Source organism: Salvelinus namaycush, chromosome 24 (genome assembly GCF_016432855.1).
Source record: "Salvelinus namaycush isolate Seneca chromosome 24, SaNama_1.0, whole genome shotgun sequence".
In the NCBI taxonomy this organism is placed as follows: Eukaryota; Metazoa; Chordata; class Actinopteri; order Salmoniformes; family Salmonidae; genus Salvelinus; species Salvelinus namaycush.
In genome coordinates this window covers 17,420,910-17,445,005 of record NC_052330.1, presented here as the reverse complement: position 1 = coordinate 17,445,005, position 24,096 = coordinate 17,420,910, and the positions used below count along the sequence as shown (strand labels likewise).

The 24,096-nt window shown below is 44.2% G+C and overlaps 1 protein-coding gene across 1 annotated transcript in view; it reads right to left on the bottom strand.

The window, feature by feature from the left end:
- The window catches only part of LOC120019310 (clathrin coat assembly protein AP180-like), a 35,422-nt gene that overhangs the window by 2,422 nt on the left and 8,904 nt on the right, over nt 1–24,096 (bottom strand). Inside the window, exons 3-4 of the mRNA XM_038962609.1 lie at nt 3,221–3,363; nt 2,826–2,901 (exon numbers count right to left, since the gene is read on the bottom strand). Coding sequence (XP_038818537.1) covers nt 2,826–2,901; nt 3,221–3,363 — 219 coding nt within the window. The remainder of the gene's footprint in view (nt 1–2,825; nt 2,902–3,220; nt 3,364–24,096) is intronic.

Below are 24,096 nucleotides of genomic sequence, written 5' to 3'. Positions count from 1 at the left end.
CAGGCTCTTCAGTTTTCTAAGTTATGTATCTGATTTGAGGGTTTTGAAGGGATTGAAGGGGAGGGATCTATAATGACACCAGGGCAAGACACTGGAGACAAGTGCAGGACATCGGAATCCTAGGGACATGAAGCAGTTTAGTGTGTGTGTGTGTGTGTGTGTGTGTGTGTGTGTGTGTGTGTGTGTGTGTGTGTGTGTGTGTGTGTGTGTGTGTGTGTGTGTGTGTGTGTGTGTGTGTGTGTGTGTGTGTGTGTGTGTGTGTGTGTTAGGCTTGGGGGGTATACCGTATATACAGTATACTGGAGTAATTGGAAATAGCCACAGGATGGTTTTTCAATACTATTTCTTTGAAGTTTAATTTTTTTTTAACTGCTTTTTAAGTTAATACCTGCAGTCAACTTGTGCAATACATTAGGAGATAAAGCAGATTCTGTTCTTCATTTCACCGGTCACATTATTTAACATTATGAAAGCTTACCATAGTTCCCCAGAATAGTTTGTTTGTAAATAGCACAACGGGAGAGTCCATCTCTGTATTTGGTTTAACTTGCTAGTTATCTCAGTAAGTGGGTGAATTAATAAGGAGACCGGGCATCATATAGTGTTAGCTTTCTGCCATGTTTGAGAAGTCAAAGCTCTTTGGATGAGTTATCTTGATATCCTTGCGTTTCTTTTTTCTTCTTTCCGTTCTCGGCCCGTCTGCTCCTCCCCCCTATTCTCCTTCCGAACAGCGCAGGCGGACCTGTTGCCCGAGCAACTCCACATAGATACAGCGTGTACACACTGCTCCAGAACCAGTACTGTTCTTCCTTCACACAAGCATGAGCCAAAACTTAGTTAATTTGCTTGATGCCTCTCTTTACATTTTCTGTCCAAATGATGTCCAAACTCACCAAAAATGACATTAGGGAAGCTACTACCTATACTTGTATATCTTTATGAGCTCAATTGCCTGTCCTTGCAACTAGTTTATTTTTGCTTGCGCTCATTAGCATGTTTAGCTAGCAGCCTCTATTGATATTCACTATAAGTTTGTGCTAATGTTGTTACCATTCTGGTAATACACGCCTAATGGGCTTTTTTGTGTATTTAGTTCCCCCTTGTGTGCTAAAACGGTAATACCGTAAATCCCAGGATGAGAGTAAGAGTACGGTATGATAATATGAAAATGTAGATACTGTGCAACCCTATTATCTGCGTGTATGCATGTGCTAGTGTGAGTGTTTGTGCATGTACTGACAGTACTGTATGTTTAGCGGGGGCACATTACTTGCTTGCTCCTATTCCTCATGTTATTAGCAGTGATGTCCTTTCCTCTTCCCAGACGGCTCCTGTCTCTTCCTATCCTCCTCTCCTTCTGCTCCTCTCACATCAGATCTACTGTATCTGTTTATGCTCTCAACTGGAAGGGAATCCACCCGTTTCACTCCCCCCCCAACACACACACACGCACATACAGTGCATTCGGAAAGTATTCAGACCCCTTGACTTTTTCCACATTGTGTTATGTTACAGCCTTAATCTAAAATGGATTAAATAAATAAAAACATCTTTATCAATCTACACACAATACCCCATAAAAACGAAGCAAAAAAACAGAAATACCTTATTTACATAAGTATTCAGACCCTCTTGCTATGAGACTCAAAATTGAGCTCAGTGCATCCTGTTTCCATTGACTATCCTAGAGATGTTTCCACAACTTGATTGGAGTCCACCTATGATAAATGCAATTAATTGGACAGGATTTGGAAAAGCACACACCTTGACAGTGCATGTCAGAGGAAAAACCAAGCCATAAGGTCGAGGGAATTGTCCGTAGCGCTTCGAGACAGGATTGTGTCTAGGCACAGATCTGGGGAAGGGTACCAAAACATTTCTGCAGCATTGAAGGTTCCCAAGAACACAGTGGCCTCCATAATTCTTAAATGTAAGAAGATTGGAACCACCAAGACTCTTCCCAGAGCTGGCCGCCTGGCCACACTGAGCAATCGGGGGAGAAGGGCCTTGGTCAGGGAGGCGACCAAGAACCCGATGGTCACTCTGACAGAGCTCAAGAGTTCCTCTGTGGAGATGGGAGAATGTTCCACGTCTGGAGGAAACATGGCACCATCCCTACAGTGAAGCATGGTGGTGGCAGCATCATGCTATTGGGATGTTTTTCAGCAGCAGGGACTGGGAGACTAGTCAGGATTGAGGGAAAGAACAGAGCAAAGTACAGAGCAAAGCTCCAGAGCACTCAGGACCTCAGACTGGGGCAAAGGTTCACCTTCCAACAGGACAACGACCCTAAGCACACAGCCAAGAAAACGCAGGAGTGGCTTCGTGACAAGTCTCTGAATGTCCTTGAGTGGCTCAGCCAGAGCCCGGACGAACTGGATCGAACATCTCTGGAGAGACCTGAAAATAACTGTGCAGTGACACTCCCCATACATCCTGACAGAGCTTGAGAGGATCTACAGAGAAGAATAGGATAAACTGCCCAAATACAGTTGTGCCAAGCTTGTAGCGTCGTACCAAAGAAGACTCAAGGCTGTAATCACTACCAAAGGTGATTCAACAAAGTACTGAGTAAAGGGTCTGAATACTTATGTAAATGTGATATTTCCGTTTTTTATTTGTAATAAATTAGCAAAAACCTGTTTTTGCTTTGTCATTATGGGGTATTGTGTGTAGATTGATGAGGGGAAAAAACGATGTAATCAATTTTAGAATAAGGCCGTAATGTAACAAAATGTGGAAAAAATCAAGGGGTCTGAATACTTTCCAAAAGCACTGTACACACACACACACAAACAAATTTTTTGGAAAGGAAGTGCATTTACCGTTGGAACCTGTTTTGTCTATAAAGTTGCTCAGGTTAAACAGAGCGGTCCTGGAGGCCAAGTACTGGATGAACCTCTGAGGAAACAGAAGGAAATAGGCTGACATGGCAAAACCATTATTAAAAACAACAGCAAGAAAATATAGGCATATTCACTGAAATAATCAACTACAAATTGAATACTAGTACATTAGTCCAAAATCGAGAGTATATATTGAGTGTGGAAAAGCGTGTAAAAATAGCTCTAGACATGCACACTTGTTTTTGATAACCATGTTTCAGAATGAGCAGCATTCCAGATAGCACTGTTTTCAGCACCATAGGCAGCTGTCCGTGGTGCTGAAACAGTCTAATTGTATTTTGTTGTGGTGGTGTACTAAATTACTGTCCTCTGACCTCATTGCCATGGACACACATATGGTGTGTGGTGACGAGGGCCTTGAAGACGACAATCCAGCTGGCGTTGGTGGCCCTCTCAAACAGAGTGTCAGCCATCTGAGGGATGTTCACGTTGGTCGCATTGGTGGCCGAGATCAGATCTGAAACACATAAAGAGGTTAGTTTGTATTGGGGGGAGGCTGTTAGGTTCAGAATCAGTGAAACTGTTCTGTTATTGATTCACGATCAGTGAAACAGTCAGCCATTTTGAGAGAATGGAATATAGCAGGATTCATTTTGATCCAGAGTTGTAAAATCATGATGAGTAAGTACAATTTAAAAGTGTTAAGACATGCTGACAACCAAGAAATATGTAATGTGCTGCCGTAGCTGATAGTGAAGCCAGCCTCACATCGGGTCAAATGAGTTTGCTTCAGTCTCCAGACTGCTTCATTCATATGCTTTGTGGATTTGGAGTATGAGTGCGGGCTGTGTATTATGTGGGCGTGTGTCATTACCTGTGTCTGTGTGTGAATGCATCTGTGTGTCTCTGTGTGTCCGTGTGTCCGTGTGTCCGTGTGTCCGTGTGTGTGTGTGTGTGTGTGTGTGTGTGTATGTGTGTGTGTGTGCGTGCGCGCGCTTGGGTATGGATGTTGGTTCTGCTACTGGAATGTGTAAAAGCACTAAAATACCCTTGGAGTTCTTCACTTCACTATGTACCTCATGGAGCTAAGCATTGCAAACATATATTTAAGAGTCAGGACACACATTCAAAGCCTAAAAAAACACACACAAGCAGTGGTAGAGAGGATCCAATACACAATGAGAAATAGTGCCTTGTCATCATGATCTCCCCCATAGAAGAGAGACTGCCACTCAGACAGACAGACAGGTCTGACTAAGAGCGCAATTCCCTCTGAAACATATGTCAACTCAGCACTCTGGGAGATAGTATGTGACAGACTAGCTGCTCGGAAGAGAGAGAGAGGCGGATTGGAGATATCATCTGGCCTTTATTGTTATCTTTTATCACACATGTCAACCCAGGGGCATCATGCACCTATTATGTTAGAGGGGGCACAAAGTACGAGAGGATGGAGGGGGGCCTGGAGAAATTTTGAGAAAATGCTATTGTCTTATTACAGAGTATTCCTTATTAGTATTACAGAGAAATAACAAAAACATTTTAGTTTTATTTATTTATGAAGATGGAACCAATAGGCTACACAGCTTGAACACATTCATAAACAAACATACCTCCTGAACATCACCGGCAGCTCGAATCAAATGCTGTGTTTCACTATACATTCTCTCCTTCTCCACTGGTGATACCGCACGAACTAGAGTATCTAGCGTCCTGCCTAGGCATCTCTGTTCTCCGTGCACCTTGGAAAGAACCACTTACTAGGGAGAATAGGGGGGTACTATTTGCCTGGTCCAGTCAGTGTGCCCCCCGCAAAATACCGCTGACATATTTTTAAAAATAATTATAATATGTGGGTTTAAATATGAAGTTTAGTAATTAATTTAACATCTGACATTTTTGTGGGGCCACGTGCCTTTGTGCCCCCTATGGGCATGATGCCACTGGGTCCACCAACCATCCCTTCTAGGATAGGGAAGGTTGCTACAAGCATAGCCAAACAATGTTTCTGTTCTGTCAAAAGCTGGAAGGCTGCAATATAATACATTATTGTCCAATACTGACTAGACTGAAAAGAAAGAGCGAATGCATGAAGAGGAAGGCTTGTAGGTCATTTCAGGATTAAAGATAGAGGGGCAGGGGCTTTGTCCATAGAATAATATCATTGGTGAGGGGACTGGTGTGGTGACCCCTCCCCCACACAAACCATGATGTGCTAATACCGTCTCCATTTAACAGCTTTTGTGTCCAGTGTTTGTCTAATGTTGAAGCATGTACAGACTGTACATAGAGTCACATCTGGGATATTTAGCAGATCATCTCTTTATCACTTCCTAGAATGATCTTAATAACATCAAAGTACAGTGACAGGACTGACAACTGATGTCATTATTCCTCTATGGACCTGACACGATTTACATCACATCCTGTTTGGATAGTCCCTGTCCCTGCTCTGTTTACACCACAACTCAACCATATACTCCATCTCAACCGACAACCCTGTTGTGTGTTGTTTATGTGTGTATTGTTTAATGTTAATGGAGAGAAACAAGAATATTTGTGGCCCATCACATCCACACATGCACCACAGAGCAGTGTGTGTGTGTAAGTCTAAGGATGATTGACTGATCAAAATAAAGACTATTTCAGTAATCCACAGCAGAAAGGAGAGCTCTAAGAATGAACCGGTAGACCCTTAGGGGGTCTATAGCAATAAAAACAGGACTGTGTGTGTGTTCATGCATGCATGCGGGTGTGTGTGAGTGTGTGCGTGCCTGTCTGTGTGTATGTTTGTGTGTCTCTTCGTACTCAAACACCAGGGCCTCGTTCCGCAGTTGCGATGTAACTTAAGAATTACGATCATCGTACCGGATGCATCGTTATGTACAAACAAACTTTTTTAAGAGTAGTTCCCAAGCACATAGAGAGAACGTTTGCTAAGTGCGTCGTTAGACCATGTGTCGATACTGATAGGATGGAAAGAAAAGCAGTGCTGCTCTCTGATCAGCTTTATCCATTCAAATCTTACCTTAACATTAGAATGATTCCACAATACTGATGACAGATCAGCTCCTAGAGAGATATGGAGGTGGCTAATTATGCTTACCCAATAATAATGCATTAAAGCACAGATTGCGAACATCATTGCGCTCATGTTGTCACACATCATGAAACACATTGAGGCAAAAATGACAGACAGTAGCTTAGTTGCAAAATATAACTCAATTGATTGAACATGAAATATATTTCAATATGATTGAAATAGGCTATATAGGCCCATGTAGCCTATTTATACAATAAGTATACCGAACATTAGGAACACCTTCCTAATATTGAGTTGCACCCCCCTCTTTTGCCCTCAGAACAGCCTCAATTCGTCGGGGCATGGACTCTACAAGGTATTCGAAAGCGTTCCACAGGGATGCTGGCCCAATGCTTCCTACAGCTGTGTCAAGTTGGCTGGATGTCCTTTGGGTGGTGGACCATTCTTGATACACACAGGAAACTGTTGAGTGTGAAAAACCCAGCAGCGTTGCAGTTCTTGACTCAAACTGCTGCGCCTGGTCCATACCCCGTTCAAAGGCACTTAAATATTTTGTCTTACCCATTCACCCTCTGAATGGCACACAATACAATCCATGTCTCAAGGCTTAAAAATTCTTCTTTAACCTGTTTCCTCCCTTTCATCACTACTGATTGAAGTGGATTTAAAAAGTGACATCAATAAGGGATCATTGCTTTCACATGGTCAGTCTATGTCATGGAAAGAACAGGTGTTCTTCAAGTTCTGTATACTCAGTGTATTTCAATGCAGTCATCTCGGTTTTCATTTGAAGCATCATTTTATCCTTCACTTGTTTGTAACAATTTCAAATACTTTGGCAACTTTGTATTTGTATTCAACTTCTTTCTGAAGATATCAACAGTCACAGTCAGACAGATAGAATCAATATCCAGAGGTATCAATGACTGACTAATTAATTGACTGACTAGATATTTGAAAAGGCCTACACACATAAATACATCCACATACAAATATTATGTGTCCATGCATAGAAACATGCCTGAGGCTACACTGACCACTACACCATTGATTCCTGTCACATCACAGACTACATAGGTCTACATCTTCAATGTCTTTTTAACCCCATATAGCTCAGCGTTGACTACAAGTTGACTGCAAGTGTGCATCAAGGTTCAGAAACCACAGCACCACATCAGACAGCGACTGGCTGTCAGTTTGAAGTTGGTCGGTGTGGATTGCGAAAAGCTCCAGCTACTTCACAAGCTGTTTTAGCTTGGCCCAGCCATGCTCGCCTTCGGAATATCTTCCCTGTTAGCTAGTGAGACAGTGACAGTGATGCACAAGCTAGGCCTATTTGAAACATTGGGATCTCCTGGCAGCATTTACCCACCAGATTCAGAAGCTCGAAATGCCCATTATAAAAAAATATATAATTATAAAAAAATATATAAAAACATAATTCATGATGGTTTTTATTTTTGTTAGTTTTGCTGTCAACAATATATTTAGAATACTTTGTTTTTCAAGTGCTTTTATTTCAGTTTCCTAAATAGTTTTTCTAATTTTATTTTTTATTTTCAGTTTTTGTTTACAATAATAACCTTGTTGCTAATGACACAACAGTTGTAGGCCTAATTACCAACACTAGACAGCCAACAATGTGAAGCAAAATAAGGAGCTCATCGTGGACTACAGCAGACAGAAAAGGGAGAACATCCCCATCCACGGGCCGCAAGTTCCTTGGCGTGCACATCATCGAGGACCGGAAATGGTCCCACCACACCGACACAGTGTGTGGTGGGAAGCCGCAACAGCGACTCTTCAACATCGGGCAGCTGAAGAAATTTGGAATGGCCCCTAAGATTCTCACAAACGTATATACCATTGAGAGCATTCTGTTGGGCTGAATCCCTGCCTGGTACAGCAACTGCACCGCCCTCAACAGCATAGCTCTCCAGAGGGTGGTGGGGTTAGCCCAACGCATCACCGGGGGCACTCTGCCTGCCCTCCAGGACATTTACAGCACTAGTTGTCAAAGGAAGGTCAAGAAGATCATTAAAGGAGAAGTTTACCCAAAATACAGAAACTTTCAAGTGATTCCATTCATTGAAAATAGTTCATGGAGCTTGGGAGCTTGCCCTCTCCCCCCCTCTCTCCCCGTAGTGCTATACTACTGTATATATATATATATATATATATATATATACTGAAACACTACAGTATAGCACTACAGGCAGAGAATTGAATTCACTGCTCCGTTGCCAGTGAATTCATGATTCAGAAATCTGCGAAGTATGGACAAATGTGTTGTTTTATTGAAAGTGTATGACCAAATAAGCTATTTTTGTCTAAAGTACTATTGGCCTTGAGTCGGGAAATGTGTACTTTTCCACATAAAACATTTGGGATTATTTTAGATCATTATTTTATGTAGCCGACTGCCACAGCAGCGGAGATGGGTAACAACTGCGCATGTGCGCCCTCGTGGGTAAGACCCTGCTATGTAAAAACATTACGATACATTTCTTGACTCAAAACTGATAGTACTTTTTTTTGTAAAAGTGCATTTGGAAAGTATTCAGACCCCTTGACTTTTTCCAAAATATATATATTTTAAATCCGACATCAATCGACACACATTATCGTATCATGACAAAGCAAAACAGTTTTTTTAGACATTTAAAAAAATATATATAAAAAAAATAAAAACCGAAATATCACATTTCAGTAAGTATTCAGACCCTTTACTCAGTACTTTGTTGAAGCACCATTGGCAGCAATTACAGCCTCAAGTTTTCTTTGGTATGACGCTTCAAGCTTGGCATGCCTGTATTTGGGCTTTTTCTCCCATTCTTCTCTGCAGATCCTCTCAAGTTCTGTCTGGTTGGATGGGCAGCATCGCTGCACAGCTATTTTCAGGTCTCTTCAGAGATGTTTGATCGGGTTCAAGTCCGGGCTCTGGCTGGGCCACTCAAGGACATTGAGACATGACCCAAAGCCACTCCTGCTTTGTCTTGGCTGTGTGCTTAGGGTTGTTGTCCTGTTGGAAGGTGACCTTTGCCCCAGTCTGAGGTCCTGAGCGCTCTGGAGCAGGTTTTCCTCCAGGCTCTTGTTTCTCATGGTCTAAGAGTCCTTTAGGTGCCTTTTGGCAAACTCCATGCAGGCTGTCATGTGACTTTTACTGAGGAGTGGCTTCCATGTGGCCACTCTACCATAAAGGCCTGATTGGTGGAGTGCTGCAGAGATGGTTGTCCTTTTGAAAGGTTCTCCCATCTCCACAGAGGACCTCTGGGGCTCTGTCAGATTGACTATTGGGTTCTTGGTCACCTCCCTGACCAAGCCCCTTCTCCCCTGATTGCTTAGTTTGGCCGGGTGGCCAGCCCTAGGAAGAGTCTTGGTGGTTCCAAAGTTCTCCCAGTTAAGAATGAATGATGGAGGCAAATATATTTTATTTTTTTATAAAAGAATGATGGAGGCTACTGTGTTCTTGGGGATATTCAACCTTGCAGAAATAATTTGGACCCCTCCCCAGATCTGTGTCTCGACACAATCCTGTCTCGGAGCTCTACGGACAATTCCTTCGATCTCATGGCTTGGTTTTTCATCTGAAATGCACTGTCAACTGTGGGACCTTATATAGACAGGTGTGTGCCTTTCCAAATCATGTCCAATCAATTAAATTTACCACAGGTGGACTCCAATCAACTTGTAATAACATCTAAAGGATTATCAATGGAAACAGGATGCACATGAGCTCAATTTCGAGTCTCATAGCAAAGGGTCTGAATACTTATGTACATAAGGTAACTGTTTTATATTTTCATAAATTTTACACATTTTATAAAAACTTTTCACTTTGTCATTATGGGGCATTGTGTTTACATTGATGAGGATTTAAAAAAAATCAATTTTAGAATAAGTCTGTAACGTAACACAATTTGGAAAAAGTCAAGGGGTCTGAATACTTTTCGAATTCTTCATTGCTGCGACTTGCTTATTCTTCCCCCCCTTCGCGTTCTTCATTGCTGCGACTTGCTTGTTAGCTGAGATTTCTTCTCTTCACTCCGTTGTCAGTTTAGACTACATTTCACTGATCTTAGTAGCAGAAAGCATTTTTGTCTGCAGTTTTCAGTTTGGCTATTTGTTTCAAGTGTTGGTGGCGGTTCTAGCTTGTATGGCGCCCTGGGCGAACCCCCCCTTTAAGCGGGGGGGTTCGCCCAACCAGTATTTTTGTAAGTGTAAGGATAATAATTCAGCCATAGTTGTTCTGAAATGTTTATTTCTCAAAATTAAGTAAATTAGAACAGTGTAGAATTCTGGCAGGGGGGAGATTTTCGGCACAACACCGGGACCGAGAAACAACTTTTATCACAAGGCCATCAAACTGTTGAACAGCCATTGGCTACCTGCCCAGTACTCAGCACTGCACCTTGAGGCTAATGCCGCATGTATATTTAAGTGATAATGCCCTCGAAGCTGGTGTTTGGAGGATATATTGGCACTGGTGTTGTTAGGCCTGAGACGAAGTCGAGGCAAACCGTGCCAATATATCCTCCAAACACCGTCTTCGAGGGCATTATCCCTTTTATACAACGGGTTACCAATATATTGTAATGAAACGGCAGGGATCAGGTCTCGAACCCTCGACCTTCTAGCCCGAAGTCCACCGCGCTATCGACTGTGCCGCAAAAGCATGCTCGTGCGGCAAAGTTGATTTCCGAGCTTATAAACCCAGGGTCGTTACAATATTCAAATAATGATTGAGATATTTTCATTAGAAACTTTATTTTTATGAATTTATTCATACTATTTCATCCTTCCACAAGATTTAGTCGAGACACTAATCTAGGGTTGCTACCCAAGCTGGCTGGTCGTTCATTCTATCGGTTCGGTTGCAAGAAACATGACCCAGTCTTTCAGTCTTTTTGTTCTGTATCTATGTTCCATTGCCATACTGGCTGGCAACGTTCTTATCCCTTGCTTGCTAGCTACCCAACTATGGCTAACTTACAGTCGTGTCAAAAAGTGCAGCCAGAATAACAGCAATGTAGCTGCATTTGCATTTGTTTAATCTGCTCTCCAGTGACATTTATTTGGACACATCCATAACAATGGGCTAATGAGGCGCGATTTCGCCTGGTATAGAAAATGTGCTCACTCGTCAGGAAACTATTGTTCAGAGGAGCTAGCCAACAACACAGCTAACACAGTCACTTCAAACTGAATCTGGAAAGACTGCAAACTAGTTGACCTTCATTTCATTTGACCTTTTTTTCAATTGACATGTCTTTGTATATATCCATAAAAATGATGCCAGCTGTTTCATTATTTCAACTGGCTGAGAACGACACGTCCATTACTATTGGACAGCTGGAGATCAAAAAGCTGCTCTCCAGTGACATTTATTTGGACACATCCATAACAATGGGCTAATGAGGCGCGATTTCGCCTGGTATAGATTATAGATTATTGAAAGAATGTTGCAATGTCAGAGAGACAGACAGCAAGGTTATACAAATCTCTGCTGTTGAAAACGAAATGTTAGTCTAAAAGAAATGTGAGATAATGTCTAGATACTTTTTATATTGGAGATCAAGTTAATGAATTGCCTGGCTGGGCTGATGAGACAGTGGATTGCACCGTCAGATGGAACAGAGTAAATAGGATTTTAATGTCATAGATTTAGCCGGTAGTAATTTATGGAATAGACACCAGCTGGAATACGGTTTTAACCTATCACCATTCAAGATTAGACCCACCCGTTGCGTAAAGAGTCATTGAACGCTTGTCAGCTCATATTCTGTTTATACTGTATACTGTTGTTTATGCTCTGTGTATGTATACTGTATTCTCAACATGGCTCGTCCAAATATACTGTACCTGCAAAATTGTGCACCAATATTGCATTTTAAAAGCCTCTTTAAAAAGAAGTGCCCTTTAATATAGACCACATGGAGAATTCAATAAATCTGATTTTTATATATGAATAAAGGCTTGCTAAAAGTGCCAAAATGCAGCATTTTGACATGTCCCTCTGTCAACCTTGTGTCACTTCTAGGAAGATTCCAACCCACTTAATAATAACTTCCGGTTTGGAGCGAGCAGTCGCATTCCGCTTCGCTCCACAGGTAGTATTACCATTTTCATTTTCATTACAGTACAACGGTTTGATTTGTTTGATCTTAGCTGGCTACATAGCCGTCTTTGTATCAAAGATAATTGTGTAGTTATTGAGGTTCGCTAGCCAGCTATTTTCGTCCTAACGTAACGTAACGTAGTCAACACTGCTAGCTAGCCAGCTAGCCAGCTAGCCACCGAATAGCAGCACTGGAGAAACGATTACATTACAACGGAACGACTTGATTAGTGTAGTGTTAGCTGGCTACATAGTTGTCTTTGCTATCTTTGTATCTAAGATAATTGTGTAGCTTAGAGTAGTTTAGAGTAATTATTCGGTTAACTAGCCAGCTATTTTCGCCGCGCTGCCGTTCTCCTACCTAGTCAACACTGCTAGCTAACACTGCTAGCTAGCCAACTTCTACCGAATAGCAGCACTGTAGAAACTCACATTACAACTTACATTACAACGGAACGACTTGATTAGCGTAGTGTTAGCTAGCTACATAGTTGTCTTTGCTGTCCTTGTATCCAAGATAATTGTGTAGTTTTGAGAAATTGTCGAGGTTACCTAGCCAGCTACACTTTCAAACAAAGTCAACAACGCAGCCACTGCTAGCCAGCCTACTTCACCGCCAGCAGTACTATATCATTTTAGTCAATAAGATTTTTTTTATTTATTTTTTATTTTTTTTGCAACGTAAGCTTAACTTTCTGAACATTCGAGACGTGTAGTCCACTTGTCATTCTAATCTCCTTTGCATTAGCGTAGCCTCTTCTGTAGCCTGTCAACTATGTGTCTGTCTATCCCTCTTCTCTCCTCTCTGCACAGACCATACAAACGCTTCACACCGCGTGGCCGCCGCTACCCTAACCTGGTGGTTCCAGCGCGCACGACCCACGTGGAGTTCCAGGTCTCCGGCAGCCTCTGGAACTGCCGATCTGCGGCCAACAAGGCAGAGTTCATCTCAGCCTATGCGTCCCTCCAGTCCCTCGACTTCTTGGCACTGACGGAAACATGGATTACCACTGATAACACTGCTACTCCTACTGCTCTCTCCTCGTCTGCCCACGTGTTCTCGCACACCCCGAGAGCTTCTGGTCAGCGGGGTGGTGGCACTGGGATCCTCATCTCTCCCAAGTGGACATTCTCTCTTTCTCTCCTGACCCATCTGTCTATCGCCTCCTTTGAATTCCATGCTGTCACAGTTACCAGCCCTTTCAAGCTTAACATCCTTATCATTTATCGCCCTCCAGGTTCCCTTGGAGAGTTCATCAATGAGCTTGACGCCCTGATAAGTTCCTTTCCTGAGGATGGCTCACCTCTCACAGTTCTGGGTGACTTTAACCTCCCCACGTCTACCTTTGACTCATTCCTCTCTGCCTCCTTCTTTCCACTCCTCTCCTCTTTTGACCTCACCCTCTCACCTTCCCCCCCTACTCACAAGGCAGGCAATACGCTTGACCTCATCTTTACTAGATGCTGTTCTTCCACTAATCTCATTGCAACTCCCCTCCAAGTCTCCGACCACTACCTTGTATCCTTTTCCCTCTCGCTCTCATCCAACACTTCCCACACTGCCCCTACTCGGATGGTATCGCGCCGTCCCAACCTTCGCTCTCTCTCCCCCGCTACTCTCTCCTCTTCCATCCTATCATCTCTTCCCTCTGCTCAAACCTTCTCCAACCTATCTCCTGATTCTGCCTCCTCAACCCTCCTCTCCTCCCTTTCTGCATCCTTTGACTCTCTATGTCCCCTATCCTCCAGGCCTGCTCGGTCCTCCCCTCCTGCTCCGTGGCTCGACGACTCATTGCGAGCTCACAGAACAGGGCTCCGGGCAGCCGAGCGGAAATGGAGGAAAACTCGCCTCCCTGCGGACCTGGCATCCTTTCACTCCCTCCTCTCTACATTCTCCTCTTCTGTCTCTGCTGCTAAAGCCACTTTCTACCACTCTAAATTCCAAGCATCTGCCTCTAACCCTAGGAAGCTCTTTGCCACCTTCTCCTCCCTCCTGAATCCTCCTCCCCCTCCTCCCCCCTCCTCCCTCTCTGCGGATGACTTCGTCAACCATTTTGAAAAGAAGGTCGACGACATCCGATCCTCGTTTGCTAAGTCAAACGACACCGCTGGTTCTGCTCACACTGCCCTACCCTGTGCTTTGACCTCTTTCTCCCCTCTCTCTCCAGATGAAATCTAGCGTCTTGTGACGGCCGGCCGCCCAACAACCTGCCCGCTTGACCCTATCCCCTCCTCTCTTCTCCAGACCATTTCCGGAGACCTTCTCCCTTACCTCACCTCGCTCATCAACTCATCCCTGACCGCTGGCTACGTCCCTTCCGTCTTCAAGAGAGCGAGAGTTGCACCCCTTCTGAAAAAACCTACACTCGATCCCTCCGATGTCAACAACTACAGACCAGTATCCCTTCTTTCTTTTCTCTCCAAAACTCTTGAACGTGCCGTCCTTGGCCAGCTCTCCTGCTATCTCTCTCAGAATGACCTTCTTGATCCAAATCAGTCAGGTTTCAAGACTAGTCATTCAACTGAGACTGCTCTTCTCTGTGTCACGGAGGCGCTCCGCACTGCTAAAGCTAACTCTCTCTCCTCTGCTCTCATCCTTCTAGACCTATCGGCTGCCTTTGATACTGTGAACCATCAGATCCTCCTCTCCACCCTCTCCGAGCTGGGCATCTCCGGCGCGGCCCACGCTTGGATTGCGTCCTACCTGACAGGTCGCTCCTACCAGGTGGCGTGGCGAGAATCTGTCTCCGCACCACGTGCTCTCACCACGGGTGTCCCCCAGGGCTCTGTTCTAGGCCCTCTCCTATTCTCGCTATACACCAAGTCACTTGGCTCTGTCATATCCTCACATGGTCTCTCCTATCATTGCTATGCAGACGACACACAATTAATCTTCTCCTTTCCCCCCTCTGATAACCAGGTGGCGAATCGCATCTCTGCATGTCTGGCAGACATATCAGTGTGGATGACGGATCACCACCTCAAGCTGAACCTCGGCAAGACGGAGCTGCTCTTCCTCCCGGGGAAGGACTGCCCGTTCCATGATCTCGCCATCACGGTTGACAACTCCATTGTGTCCTCCTCCCAGAGTGCTAAGAACCTTGGCGTGATCCTGGACAACACCCTGTCGTTCTCAACTCACATCAAGGCGGTGACCCGTTCCTGTAGGTTCATGCTCTACAACATTCGCAGAGTACGACCCTGCCTCACACAGGAAGCGGCGCAGGTCCTAATCCAGGCACTTGTCATCTCCCGTCTGGATTACTGCAACTCGCTGTTGGCTGGGCTCCCTGCCTGTGCTATTAAACCCCTACAACTCATCCAGAACGCCGCAGCCCGTCTGGTGTTCAACCTTCCCAAGTTCTCTCACGTCACCCCGCTCCTCCGCTCTCTCCACTGGCTTCCAGTTGAAGCTCGCATCCGCTACAAGACCATGGTGCTTGCCTACGGAGCTGTGAGGGGAACGGCACCTCCATACCTTCAGGCTCTGATCAGGCCCTACACCCAAACAAGGGCACTGCGTTCATCCACCTCTGGCCTGCTCGCCTCCCTACCTCTGAGGAAGTACAGTTCCCGCTCAGCCCAGTCAAAACTGTTCGCTGCTCTGGCACCCCAATGGTGGAACAAACTCCCTCACGACGCCAGGTCAGCGGAGTCAATCACCACCTTCCGGAGACACCTGAAACCCCACCTCTTTAAGGAATACCTAGGATAGGATAAAGTAATCCTTCTAACCCCCCCCTCCCCCTTAAAAGAGTTAGATGCACTATTGTAAAGTGGTTGTTCCACTGGATATCATAAGGTGAATGCACCAATTTGTAAGTCGCTCTGGATAAGAGCGTCTGCTAAATGACTTAAATGTAAATGTAAATGTAAATCCCAAAATGTGTCCAAGTTTCACCACAATTGTAAAGCCCTAACTATTTTTGTTGCTTTGACAAAGTCATTTCTGTAGTACAATTTTTTTATTTAACCTCTTGAGATGGAAAAATATTTTTGCAAGTTGAACATGTGCTCTTTATGACAGCATGTTAAAATTAGTTGAAATCAAAAGGTTACATTTCTCCAAAGGCACCGAATTGGTGGAATGACCCAACTACTGTGCTTACCATTTTCTTTTCCAAATTATATACTGTCTATACACATCATATATCTATATTATGGATTCTCACACCTGCCTACTCTAATATATCTAATTTGGATGCTTATTTCTTGATGTATTTGTTCTATTATTTTGTTGTTGTGTGTATCTGTATTGTATTTGCGAGACATTCTACTGTACTGCTAGTAACAAACATTTCGTTGCACCTCCTATTACACCTGCAAATCCTTGTAGCGACCAATAAACTTTGATTTGATTAGAAAATGTAATTCCAAGGATATGTATGCTTTTCCCTCAAATGACTATCTGTCATATCACTCTGGAGTCGTTTGTCCACCACAGTGCCTACCCAGAACCCCCCTCTGTCATTAGTATCACCCCCGGAGTCGCTGAGCCTCTCTCCAATCTTTTTCCACAGCAACCGGACTGCCCCTCAAGGGTCAGCAATCATGACACAATGAAGAAGGAAGGAACGAAGGAGAACAAGATCTACATTCTCCAATAGAATGGCTTCACACAAAGACTAGAGGAGTTTAGATGTTTGATGTATCATCACAGTGGCAAATTGATGTCACCGGCAAAGTGTATAGGGTCAATGAGATATACAATATTCTTATTCCATGTCCATGTCCATGTCTAGGCCATTATTTGTGGAATCTGTGTTATGCAAACGCATAAAGGGCAAACTATATGTAATATATATAATATGTAAAGTAGAGATACCCTTCCATATCATTATCCCTGAGGAGAAGACAAATAATATGCCCTACCAGTGTTTCCCTTAATAAACGTAGGTTAGGCGGAGCCCTTGCCTAAAAATGTTGACCTAATTTAATGTTTGGTGTTTGAAGCCTTGAATTTTGCCTTGAGGGCATAAGCTACTTGGCAAGAAAAGAATATAGGGAGAACATGGTGCCCTATATTCATCTAGTTTGTTGAATGGCCCTGGAAAAGTCAAGAGACAAAGCTATCTATGTCACAACAAAGGGAAGACATCTACAGGTGTAGGATCTTAATTTGACCTATATTGTCAAAGAAAAATAATCCTGCAGCAACAGGATTCGAATGTTTAAACTCAAGTGTTGGTCTTTCATCCCTTATCACCCCCTATTTTGTTAGAAAATCTAACTTTGAGAACTGTTTCAGATGCAATATGTTAGCCATCCCTCCTGATCAGCGTCTTTTAGCTAGCAGTAAAACAAACGTAAAGTACCAACGGGACATTCAAAACTGTAATATCTTATGCTTCACGGAGTCGTGGCTGAACGACGACATTATCAACATACAGCTGGCTGGTTATACGCTGTATCGGCAGGACAGCACATTTTTGTAAATAACAGCTGGTATACGATATCTAAGGAAGTCTTGAGGTTTTTCCCCGCCTAAGGTAGAGTATCTCATGATAAGCTGTAGACCACAGTATCTACCTAGAGAGTTTTCCTCTGTATTTTCTGTAGCTGTCTACATACCACCACAGACTGATGCTGGCACTAAGACCACACTGAATGAGCTGTATTCCGCCATAAGCAAGTAGGAAAACGCTCACCCAGAGGCGGCACTCCTTGTAGCCGTGGACTATAATGCAGGAAAACTTAAACCCGTCTTACCAAATTTCTATCAGCATGCTAAATGTGCTACCAGAGGGAAAGTAATACTCTGGACCACCTTCACTCCACACACAGAGACGCATACAAAGCTCTCCCTCACCCTCCATTTTGCAAATCTGACCATAATTCTATCCTCCTGATTCCTGCTTACAAGCAAAATTAAAGCAGGAAGCACCAGTGACTCGATCAATAAAAACAGTGGTCTGATGAAGCAGATGCTAAGCTACAGGACTGTTATGCTAGCACAGACTAGAATATGTTCCGGGATTCCTCCGATGGCATTGAGGAGTACACCACCTCAGTCATTGGCTTCATAAATAAGTGCATCGATGACATCGTCCCCACAGTGACTGTACGTACATACCCCAACCAGAAGCCATGGATTACAGGCAACATTCGCACTGAGCTAAAGGGTAGAGCTGGACTCTAAAACGTATTTCTTATAACCCGGAAGCTTATAAGAAATCCTGCTATGCCCTGCGACGAACCATCAAACAGGCAAAGTGTCAATACAGGACTAAGATCGAATCATACTACACCGGCTCTGACGCTCGACGGATGTGGCAGGGCATGCAAATCCTTACAGACTACAAAGGGAAGCACAGCCGATAGCTGCTTCTATGCTCGCTTTGAGGCAAATAACACTGAAACATGCATGAGCGCACCAGCTGTTCCGGAAGACTGTGTGATCACGCTCTCCGCAGCCGATGTGAGTAAGACCTTTAAACAGGTCAACATTCACAAAGGCGCAGGGACAGACGGATTACCAGGACATGTACTGCGAGCATGCGCTGACCAACTGGCAAGTGTCTTCACTAACATTTCCAACCTCTCCCTGTCCGAGTCTGTGATACCAACATGTTTTAAGCAGACCACCATAGTCCCTGTGCCCAAGAACACTAAGGTAACCTGTATAAATGACTACCGACCAATAGCACTCATGTCTGTAGCCATGAACTCACATCCACAATGAGATAGCCAGCCTGCCAGCTTAGTGGAGTCTGCCACTAGCACAGTCAGTGTAGTCAGCTCAGCTATCCCCATTGAGACCGTGTCTGTGCTTCGATCTAGGTTCGGCAAAACTAAACATGGTGGTGTTCGCCTTAGCTATCTCACTGGAATAAAGACCTCCTCCATTCCTGTAATTATTAACTCACATCTCAAAATAGGGCTACTTAATGTTAGATCCCTCACGTTCAAGGCAGTTATAGTCAATGAACTAATCACTGATCATAATCTTGATGTGAGTGGCCTGACTGAAAGATGGCTTAAGCCTGATGAATTTACTGTGTTAAATGACACCTCACTTCCTGGTTACACTAGTGACCATATCCCCCGTGCATCCTTCAAAAGCGGAGGTGTTGCTAACATTTACAATAGCAAATTTCAATTTACAAAAAAAACGACTGTGTTTTTGTCTTTTGAGCTTCTCGTTATGAAATCTATGCAGCCTACTCAATCACTTTTTATAGCTACTGTTTACAGGCCTCCTGGGCCTTATACAGCATTCCTCACTGAGTTCCTATCGGACCTTGTAGTCATGGCAGATAATATTCACATTTTTGGTGACTTTAATATTCACATGGAAAAGTCCACAGACCCACTCCAAAAGGCTTTCGGAGCCATCATCAACTCAGTGGGTTTTGTCCAACATGTCTCCGGACCTACTCACTGCCACAGTCTGGACCTAGTTTTGTCCCGTGGAATAAATGTTGTGAATATTCATGTTTTTCCTCATAATCCTGGACTATCGGAACCACCATTTTATTACATTTGCAATCGCAACAAATAATCTGCTCAGACCCCAACCAAGGATCATCAATAGCCGTGCTATAAATTCTCAGACAACCCAAAGATTCCTAGATGCCCTTCCAGACTCCCTCCAACTACCCAAGGACGTCAGAATACAAACATCCACCTAACTGAGGAACTCAATTTAACCTTGCGCAATACCCTAGATGCAGTCGCACCCCTAAAAACAAAAAACATTTGTCGTAAGAAACTAGCTCCCTGGTATACAGAAAATACCCAAGCTCTGAAGCAAGCTTCCAGAAAATTGGAACGGAAATGACGCTACACCAAACTGGAAGTATTCCAACTAGCTTGGAAAGACAGTACCGTGCAATATCGAAGAGCCCTCACTGATGCTTGATCATCCTATTTATCCAACTTAATTGAGGAAAATAAGAACAATCCAAAATGTATTTTTGATACTGTCGCAAAGCTAACTAAAAAGGCAGCATTCCCCAAGAGAGGATGGCTTTCACTTCAGCAGTGATAAATTCATTAACTTCTTTGACGAAGAGATCATGATCATTAGAAAGCAAATCGGACTCCTCTTTAAATCTGCGTATTCCTCCAAAGCTCAGTTGTCCTGAGTTTGCACAACTCTGCCAGGACCTAGGATCAAGGGAGACACTCAAGTTTTTTAATACTATATCTCTTGACACATTCATGAAAATAATGATGGCCTCTAAATCTTCAAGGTGCACACTGGACCCTATTCCAACTAAACTACTGAAAGAGCTGCTTCCTGTGCTTGGCCCTCCTATGTTGAACATAATACACGTCTCTCTATCCACCAGATGTGTACCAAACTCACTAAAAGTGGCCGTAATAAAGCCTCTCTTGAAAAAGCCTAACATTGACCCAGAAAATTTAAAAAACTATTGGCCTATATCGAATCTCCCATTCCACTCAAAACATTTTGAAAAAGCTGTTGCGCAGCAACTCACTGCCTTCCTGAAGACAAACAATGTAAACAAAATGCTTCAGTCTGGTTTTAGACCCCATCACAGCACTGAGACTGCACATGTGAAGGTGGTAAATTACCTTTTAATGGTGTCAGACCAAGGCTCTGCATCTGTCCTTGTGCTCCTAGACCTTAGTGCTGCTTTTGATACCATTGATCACCACATTCTTTTGGAGAGATTGGAAACCGAAATTGGTCTACACAGACAAGTTCTGGTCTGGTTTAGATCTTATCTGTCGGAAAGATATCAGTTTGTCTCTGTGGATGGTTTGTCCTCTGACAAATCAACTGTACATTTTGGTGTTCCTCAAGGCTCCGTTTTAAGATCACTATTGTTTTCACTATATATTTTACCTCTTGGGGATGTCATTCGAAAACATAATGTTAACTTTCAATGCTATGTGGAAGACACACAGCTGTACATTTCAATGAAACATGGTGAAGCCCAAAATTTTCCCTCCCTGGAAGCCTGTGTGTCAGACATAAGGAAGTGGATTGCGGCAAATGTTCTATTTTTAAACTCGGACAAAACAGAGATGCTAGCTCTAGGTCCCAAGAAACAAAGTGATCGTCTGTTGAATCTGACAACTAATCTTGGTGGTTGTACAGTTACTCTAGACCCTGATCTCTCTTTTGACGACCATATCAAGACTGTTTCAAGGACAGCTTTTTTCCATCTACATAACATTGCAAAAATCAGAAACGTCCTGTCCAAAAATGAGGCAGAAAAATTAATCCATGCTTTTGTCACTTCTAGGTTAGACTACTGCAATGCTCTACTTTCCGGGTACCCGGATAAAGCACTAAAACAACTTCAGTTAGTGCTAAACACGGCTGCTAGAATCTTGACTATAACCAAAAAATATGATCATATTACTCCAGTGCTAGCCTCTCTACACTGGATTCCTGTTAAGGCAAGGGCTGATTTCAAGGTTTTACTGCTAACCTACAAAGCATTACATGAGCTTGCTCCTACCGATCTTTACGATTTGGTCCTGCCATACATACCTACACGTACGCTACGGTCCCAAGACGCAGGCCTCCGTACAGTCCCTACAATTTCTAAGCGAACATCTGGAGGCAGGGCTTTCTCCTGTAGAGCTCAATTTTCATGGAATGGTCTGCCTATCCATGTAAGAGACGTAGACTCGGTCTCGACCTTTAAGTCTTTATTGAAGACTCATCTCTTCAGTAGGTCCTATGATTGAGTGTAGTCTGTCCCAGGAGTGTGAAGGTGAACAGAAAGGCACTGGCACAGCGAACCGCCCTTGCTGTCTCTGCCTGGCCTGTTCCCCTCTCTTCACTGGGATTCTCTGCCTCTAACCCTATTACAGGGGCTGAGTCACAAGCTTACTGGTGCTCTTCCATGCCGTCCCTAGGAGGGGTGCGTCACTTGAGTCACTGACGTGATCTTCCTTTCCGGGTTGGCGCCCCCCCTTGGGTTGTGCCGTGGGGGAGATCTTCGTGGGCTATACTCCGCCTTGTCTCAGGATGGTAAATTGGTGGTTGAAGATATCCCTCTAGTGGTGTGGGGGCTGTGCTTTGGCAAAGTGTGTGGGGTTATATCCTGCCTATTTGGCCATGTCCGGGGGTATCGTCGGCCGGGGCCACAGTGTCTCCAGACCACTCCTCTCTCTCTCTCTCTCTCCCGGCCTTTCTACGGAGTTTTTCCAAGCCACCGTGCTTCTATACCTGCATTGCTTGCTGTTTGGGGTTTTAGGCTGAGTTTCTGCACAGCACTTTGTGACATCAGCTGATTGATTGATGAAGTGCTTTGAAAGGCTGGTCATGGCTCACATCAACACTATTATCCCAGAAACCCTAGAACCACTCCACTTTGCATACCACCATAACAGATCCACAGATGATGCAATCTCTATTGCACTCCACACTGCCCTTTCCCACCTGGACAAAAGGAACACCCAGAGGTGTGGACTCGAGTCACACAAATATGATGACTTGCAACTCGACTTTAACACCAATGACTGGTGACTTAACTTGGACTTGAGCCTTTTGACTCGAACTGACTTGATACCCTCCCCAAGCCCAAATATAAAAAATGATGCTATTAAAAAAAGTGTGCAGCCCATCAACTCTTCATTTAACGGATTACAGTTTGAATCGGACAGCAGCCAATCAAATTGTGCCAGCTGACAAAAAGTTATGCATGGCAGTGGAGAGGAACGTAGGCGGGTGAATTCAGATGGAGCCCTTGGAAAGATGTTACCAAAAATTATTATTTTCGGATATAAAGACTACGCTGCATCAACAAAAACGGATGCAACTTGCAAAACATGTGGGAAGAAAATGACAGATGGAGGCGCAACAACTTCCAACTTTGTTCGACATTTGAAGCTGCACAAAGAACGGTAAGTTGTAATATATAGCCGACAGCTATATCATTCATAACTTTGTTAGTGTAGCATGTTGGCTAACGTAATGTTAAATCAATGAGCCTCCACACAGTCAGTCAGTGCCGGAACGTGATCATTGCACCCAAGATTGAGCTACGACTGGCTAGGCAGTTGGTAGCCTAAATCCTGCCTGATGTTACTGCTGTTCCTAAAACCATTGACATACGTTAGTCTACTGTAACCACACACACAGTGTGTGTGTGTGTGTGTTAAGTTTGGGCGATTGTGTACTTCTCAGCGTTCAACACCATAGTGCACTCAAAGCTCATCAATAGGCTAGCGACCCTGGGACTAAACTCCTCCCTCTGCAACTGTGTCCTGGACTTCCTGATGGGCTGTCCCCAGGTTGGTAACAACACATCTGCCACGCTGATCCTCAACACAGGGGCCCCTCAGAGGTGCGTGCTCAGTCCCCTCCTGTACTCCCTGTTCACTCATGACTGCACGGTCAGGGACGACTCCAACACCATCATTAAGCTTGCCGATGACACAACAGTGGTAGGCCTGATCACCGACAACGACGACACAGCCTATGGGGAGGAGATCCGAGACCTGGCCGTGTGGTGCCAGGATAACTACTTCTCCCTCAACGTGATCAAGACAAAGGAGATGATTGTGGACTACAGGAAAAAGAGGACGGGGGTGTAGTGGAGCAGGTTGAGCGCTTCAAATTCCTTGGTGTCCACATCATCAACAAACTAACATGGTTCAAGCACACCACGACAAAACCTATTCCCCCTCAGGAGACTGAAAAGATTTGGCTTGGGTCCTCACATCCTCAAAAGGTTCTACAGCTGCACCATCAAGAGCATCCTGACTGGTTGCATCATCGCCTGGTATGGCAACTGCTCGGCCTCCAAATGCAAGGCACTACAGAGGGTAGTGCGTATGGTCCAGTACATCCCTGTGGCCAATCTTCCTGCCATCCAGGACCTCTATAGCAGGCGGTGTCAGAGGAAGGCCCAAAAAATTGACAAAGACTCCAGCCACCCTAGTCATAGACTGATCTCTCTGCTACTGCACGGCAAGCGGTGCCAAGTCTAGGTCCAAGAGGCTTCTAAACAGCTTCTACCCCCAAGCCATAAGACTCCTGAACATCTAATCAAATGGCTACCCAGACTATTTGCATTGCCCCCGCCCCCCCTTTACATTCCTCCTACTCTCTGTTGGTATCATCTATGCATAGTCACTTCAATAACTCTACCTACATGTAC